Genomic DNA, 7,045 nt, shown 5'->3' with positions numbered 1-7,045 from the left:
AGCTACTTTTGTGAAAATATTTTTCAGTCATTTTATAATTAAACACGTTTTAGGTTAATTAAAAAATRTGATAATGAATTCCCTGAATTTCTCCTCCGTGGGACAACAAAGGATGTTTCTAATCTAATCGAGACTGGACGACATAAAAGAAATAAACCGTGATATTTTATATTCCCAAATCGTCCAGCCCTACAAAGGCTTCTGCAGAACTTAAAGGCTTACTGAAGAGCAGGGAAACAACTAAAACATGAATGATGGGGAACCTTGAGGACCAGGATTGAGAACCACTGGCCTATAATCTTGTGCACTGATTCATTTACCTGCACCTGGTTATAACACACAGCTAACACTAACACAAGAAGGCCTGACCATAACCAGCCTAATAAACTTTATAAAAAATAATAAATAATTTTGTTACAGGGTGTGCATATTTGTTTTCTTTTTCTCATTTAGGGACCTGCACCAACCACATGCAGGTAGGAGCAACCTACTGAAGCAAAACATATCCTTCCCATCTGGTCTGGCTCTCTTTCGTTACTGGATGCAGCCTTGCTATTTGCTTCCACAAAATATTTATTTTGGAGTTAAATACATTTTTTTGATTAACACCACTGTTTTGATGTGTGTTTCTCATTGTGTTACTACATGCATTTGCACCAGTAAGTTGTAACAATTATCTTACAAATATCCGCCCAATTATGAAAACATGACTGAAGATTGTGCTGTGTGAGACATACATGAAACTTTTTTTCTGCAATTTGYGCCGCCATCTGTAGAGTCTGGTTGAGCTGAGAGAGCAGATTGCTGAGAAGGGAGGTCTTGTCTCCGACTCCGTTCTCATTAGACRTCTCAAAGTTTTGAGAAGACGTGTGTCCCAATGCAGACAGCGCAGCGAGGAGGCGCAGAGTTAGAGAACGTATCCGCAACCACACAGACTCCTCCTCTAGAGACTGAGTCAGGTGTTCATCATTTAACTGTCTGTGACAGGAAGAGRAAAGACAGGTTGTTTATGTCCTGTTTTGTTATTGCAAACAAAATGATCGTCTATACCTTTCTTTGGGGTCCCAGTTTGTAAACACAGTCAGGTCTCTGTTGTCTCTTAAAGTATCCCAAGGAATGTCATCCTCTTCTGCAGATAAAGACATGGCCTTCACACTCTCCTCTAGACTCAAAACACTGAAAAATAAAAGTACAACATTTAAAACCAAAGAGTAAACAGAATATATGCTCATCACACAACGCTCAAACACTGAACATATTCTTTGTTCTTACATATCTGCTTCCAGGAATAGGTCCAGCAGCATCCTCTCAGTGCGGACCTGGGCAAAATGCAGTGACTGATTCAACCTGTTCCTGAGAGAAATGAACTCCGGGATTTTCTCAAATGCGCCATACTTGTATGCCTGGATGATGTACTCTGAGGTCTACGACAWGGAGAATAAACAGAAACGATGAGACCAAGAGGAACAAGTTKATAAAATCCAGTCWCAGATTGGTACAAAAACTTACGTCTTTCTGGTTAGAGTGGAAAAACCTGAGGGAGAAGTTACAAGACTGGGAGGCTGCAGCAAACTGACCCAGAGGCTCAGCATAGCGCGTTAACAGAAACCTGAAAAATTTAAACATTTAAAACATAAAGGTAACACTCAAGTATGCAAAATCAGTATCTTGATATGCCACACCTGCAAGGTGGGTTAGATTATCTCTGCAAAGGAGAAGTGCCCCCTAACAGATTCACACAAATTTCTGAACAATTTTTGAAAGGACTATTGTGTTCATAGACACCAAAACATGAATTTAGCTTTAAAAAGCCAACTTTAGCTAATGTCAGCTAAAAATTAGCTAAAATTGCTGTATATGAAAATATAGAAGAAAGCAACTGTAAATGTAAGAAGCTGAAATACCTCAAATTAGTAGAAAGCACAAAAAAGTAAAAAATAAATACAAAAATAAATACCAGAAAGCTAGCTAAAATAGCAGACAAAAGCTAAAAATAGCAAACAAGCTAAGATTAGCACAAAAACATTAGGAGAAGCAGAACCAGATCAAAAAGGTGTAAAATGCACTAAAGATTTTGAAGAGTGATTCCATATTTTTTCCCTTCTGCTTGGTCTGAAAAATTAACCGTTACTGACGACCACATTTTTTTCTTGATTTCTTTTACTGTTTCTTAAAGCCAGAAATCTGCCATTTGAAATGACTTTAGTTTTGTGTCATWTCTGTAATCAGACACTTACAAAATTAAACAACTGAATGAACATCCTTCACGGTTTGACTGTCTTTATAAAACTCTGCTTCCTGCTAACAGTCGGCTCTGGGAGCGAGTCATTTTCTTTTTTTAATTTTACCGAGCGGAACCGTCCGAGCGCTTTTAGCACAAACCAGGGTATCTGCAGGTTTTAGCAAGTCAAATTTAAGACTTTTTAAGACCTTTTTAATACTACCTTGAATGAAATTTAAGACCGAAAATATAAGCAATGGTTCRGGGATTCTACTGTATTACAACCAAGCACATGTGTGTCACTCAATAAAAAGCACCGAATATAAAGATATTCAGCTCTCTGGTTAAATTAGCCGTATTTTACAAGTGCAGTTATTTGGTTGGAAATAACTAACATAAAATACATCTACTAAATACATTCATGGCATGAAACTTGTGTTTTAACCTCCAGTTTTGTCTTTATACAAAAATAAATCATCCAGCCATCTGTCAATAAACAACAAGCACTTTAACCTGCAGCATCACTATCCAACAAATATCTGGAGAGAGGTTTTAACAACTTTCTGTAGTTTATTTTTATGTAATATCAGTGTTTTGAATTGAGGGACTCTGATATATTTGAAAAATTATAGCACATTAAGTCCTCTATAAAGAATATATTACTGGGAAGTCCTTTTTAATTTTTTAATTAATTTGTTTATTTTTTGAGTTTCAGATTTCTCCCCTAAAATCAACATTTCATTCAAAGGGAATATTTACAGGACTATAGCTCACGTAATCACACTGATTGATGATTTGACATCCTTCTAGAAGGCAACTTGTTACCTATTATGGTCATAGGTTTTCTATTTCTAGTGACAATCATTGTCATACTATTTATTTATCATATTTGATCATTTATGAATTATATTTATCACAGTTTAGTTAGTAGTATAGTTAAAAAGATAATAAAATTTTAGCACATCCAAATGGACAAAACACCTCATTATTATTAAAACTTTTTGTAGAATTAACTTGTTTTTCACGAGTTTGAGGGAAAATTAAATTTAAACTTAGGCAAACGTCTTTGCTGTGATCTGGAGTCTATAAACATTCATCTTTTAGCATTAATAAATGTTTAATAACTAATGCAGCAGGCAGCAGCTACAACTTCTCTCTCACCATGAGCCACACAGGATGAGCGCGCTCACGCTGTGACGTGCACTCTGTCGGACCCGGAGCTCGGTCAAGTTGCACGTTTCACAGTAACGTAAAATGTTCACGTGTATTTGGCCCGGCGCGCTTTCTATATCGACAACGCTCCAAACACACAAACGTTTAACACAATTCGACTTTAGATACAAAAGGTTGGGGCTCGGTTCTGGATGGGAAGGAGTACTCAGGTAGCTCCTCAGCTCGTGCAAGTTGCATGTCTTTAAAATATCTACGAAGCTCTGAACACAACAACATTTAACCCGGCGTTTAACACAAAGTTAGACCTTAGATAAAAGAAGACCCACGCAGGTCGGGGCTTGGTTCTGGAGGACGGGCTGAAGTAACGGTGTAACAGCTCAGCATCTCCTCGGCTGCAGTGAACTGGTTACACGCCAACACATACGTTTAATGCTTAGACRTTTAATAATTTATTACATAACTTTACATTCATGCGGTGGGTGGTTCTGGTAGTGGGTCGAAAAAAGAAAAAAAAAAGTTATTGGAAAAGTCCGAGGCCGAGCAACTAACTCTGTTTACCTCACCTGCAGTATCCGCTCAGACAGCAGAACCCGCCCTACTCTGCTCTGATTGGCTAAAACTGTGACTCTGGTTCTTTTATAGGCTGAAAGCAGCGTCAGTTAATCCATCACAACACAAGTTTGTTTTTTTTCTTTTCTCAACAGGAAATGCGCTGCAGAGTCGTCAGGAGGAGACCGAGAACTTTAATCGCTTCTGCCCGACAAAACTTAAGACCTTTGAGTAACAAATTTAAGACGTTTTTAGGCCTTAATTTTAGGTATGTAAATTTAAGACTTTTTAAGGACCCGCGGATACCCTGACAAACAAACACGCCCATGAATTTCAGACCAATCACATATTACTGTCGTCGCGGGCGGGGGTAAAAAGTTCTGCCGGTGGGTTGTGCCAAAAGGGGCCGCCGAGCCGACGTTGCGAACACCGGTGATGTAATTTTCGTCACGAAACTGTGACAGCCCGTGCCGACATCGGCCGTTTGGAGGGAGTATGAAGAGGACTTAAACGTTGGAAAGAGACAACGTGGGCTGTGGCTGTTAAAATGAAGAAGTTAAGTTTGAGTGATGATTTGAGTATAATTTCAGAACACATGCAAGTGCAATTGTCATTAACTGTCAAATTAAATCATGATTCTATTTTAAAATGTTTTGCTATTATCACCCAGCTCTAGCAAACACGGGATCTTATGTCACTTTACTCAACACTGACATTTTGACTCTTTAGACCATCTTGTCTGAATGAAAATATTTACCTTCTTTAAGGTCTGATAGATTCTATGCTCAGGGTTTTATTTAAAGTGGGATTACGGATGCCTCAAGATTCATTATTTGTTTAACTTATACAATGCAGACCTGACCCTAAACTGTGATAAAATCAAATTGTGAGGTGCCTAGAGATTCCCAACCCTTCTGTGTAGCAGTAGCTTCTCTCTCAGAAAAAATATACTGTTTAGGAGCAGAATGGCAGGAAGTGTATAAAAACTAAGGCAGCATATGAATTGGATCRCCAATTACAAGCAGCCACAAATAAAAGATATAAGTCCACAATCTCACTTTTTGGGGCCCTAAKAATTTGTTAAATATTTGCCACATACCACTTCAGGACAAAATTATRTCATCTCAAAATGATCCAAAGAGAAATGAATTTCACTTACACGGAGAAAAAGAGACTGAAAATGTTTAACAAATACGAGCACAGACAGAAATCAGAACTGACCCAATGGTGTCATGCTGTATGTGCTTGGCATCCAGGCTGGAGTAAAGATCCACAATGGGCTCAAAGGCTCCCAGGTGACAGTAGAGAAGCAGCAGTAGCAGCTTGAACTGGGCATTGGAAGGACTATTAAACAAACCTTCTTGCAGGAGCCCTAAACAGTGCCACACCATGCCTTCATCACCTAGACACACACACAAACAGACATTTACGGACATTCAGTGTCGGGGGAAAAAACAAATAAACAAACAAAATAATAATAATAACACACACCTGTTTCTGTCCATAGRTCAATGTATACATGAGCTGCCATGAGACAATACATATCAGAGAACTGCAACTCTGTCTTCAGTGCATTGTTTCCTGAAGAACAAATATCAAAAAGTCAAAGGAAATTGAAGCAAGACAGAGTCTTTCACAAAACATTAATATCACTCACAGATAACATGAGAACAAAAAAACAAAATCAGGTAAAGTTGATTTCCCAACAGACATGCAAAGTGGCAGTTAATAAGAATTTCCTTAAAAATGCTACGTCTTGATTTATGTTAGTGAAGACTTAAATTAGCTTATGTGTTGTGTTGACTGCTGCTGAAAAACTAACCTCAAAAGGTTTAGGTGTAGGCCCTTAACTAATTTATAGACATATTTTACATTTTGCCACTCTGATTTTTGTAGTGGGCAGAGTTTGTAGAGCTGTTGCACAACTGCATCCTGGTCTTGGACCATGTTGGGTGGAGTTTGCATGCTCTCTCTATGCATGCATGGTGTTTCTCCAGGTACTTCGGTTTCCTCCCACAGACCAAAAACATGCACGTTAAGTGAATTGGTAACTAAAAATGTCCCTAGGTGAGAGTGTGAAAGGGTGGTTTTCATTTGTCTCTATGTAGGCTTTGTGACAAACTTGTGAGCTGTCAAGTGTGTATCCTGTCGCTCAGTGACTTCTGAACCTAGGCACCGGCAATCCCCGCAACACGCAAAACCGAAGCGAATAAAGGAAATGAATGGATGACTTTTGTAGCTATCTTATGCTATGAAGTAGAATAATAAACATAATAAAAAGTAATAGTAAACTCTCACCAAATTTCAGCCCATGATGGTAGTGAGCTTTGAGCTCTGTGATAAGGCGCAGTTTCCCACTGATGTCAAGAGAGTGATGCAGCCCAAGTGCTCGACTCAGCTGACAAACACACAAATGTCTCTGCAGGGATTTTGTGTCCTGTGGGAAGGTGTGTACCTCCTCCCCCAGTGGAAGTCCTTCACTCAGGCGATTTATGAACTGAGGAAGTAACAACAAAGACATGAACGCTTTTTCAATCTTTTTACAGAAGATACACTGCCAGGCCAAAAAAATAAATAAAAAAGTTGCCACCTGGATTTAACTAAGGTCTATGATGTGGGGTTGCAACGGTTTGTCAGGTTTCAGTAACAGTATGTGCTCAAAGAATGAGGTCAGCTGACTACCTGCATATACTGGATAACTAGGTTATTCCATTAATTAATTTTTTTCTTCCGACGGGATGGGCATATTCCAAGCTGACCAGGATTATGTCAGGATTCATTGGTCTTGAATTGTGAATTAGTGGTTCGGGGAGCATGAGACATAATTTTCACCCATGAAATGGCCACCAGAGTCCATTTTTTTATTTTATTTTACCATTGTTTAACCAAGCAAATCCCATYGAGTTCGATGATCTCTTTAAGGGCAGCTTGGGCCTGAAGGCAACCTATTGCACATATTTTTGAGAATTGAGAATCTTTGGGATGTGGAGAAGGCTTTGCTCAGCGGTCAGACTCAACCATCATCAATAGGGGTGTCCCGATACCAGTTTTTTCAAGACTGAGTACAAATACGAGTACTTGAGTTTGGGTACTCGCCGATAC

At 38.8% G+C, this 7,045-nt stretch overlaps 1 protein-coding gene across 1 annotated transcript in view; it reads right to left on the bottom strand.

Moving 5' to 3' along the window:
* The window catches only part of naa25 (N-alpha-acetyltransferase 25, NatB auxiliary subunit), a 61,376-nt gene that overhangs the window by 15,288 nt on the left and 39,043 nt on the right, over positions 1-7,045 (bottom strand). Inside the window, exons 12-18 of the mRNA XM_014022490.1 lie at positions 6,242-6,440; positions 5,435-5,524; positions 5,165-5,345; positions 1,510-1,609; positions 1,273-1,424; positions 1,051-1,176; positions 738-978 (exon numbers count right to left, since the gene is read on the bottom strand). Of these exons, the coding sequence (XP_013877944.1) occupies positions 738-978; positions 1,051-1,176; positions 1,273-1,424; positions 1,510-1,609; positions 5,165-5,345; positions 5,435-5,524; positions 6,242-6,440 (1,089 nt within the window). The remainder of the gene's footprint in view (positions 1-737; positions 979-1,050; positions 1,177-1,272; positions 1,425-1,509; positions 1,610-5,164; positions 5,346-5,434; positions 5,525-6,241; positions 6,441-7,045) is intronic.

This window comes from Austrofundulus limnaeus, unplaced genomic scaffold (genome assembly GCF_001266775.1).
Source record: "Austrofundulus limnaeus strain Quisiro unplaced genomic scaffold, Austrofundulus_limnaeus-1.0 Scaffold332, whole genome shotgun sequence".
Lineage (NCBI taxonomy): Eukaryota > Metazoa > Chordata > Actinopteri > Cyprinodontiformes > Rivulidae > Austrofundulus > Austrofundulus limnaeus.
This window is presented reverse-complemented; position numbering and strand designations above follow the sequence as displayed.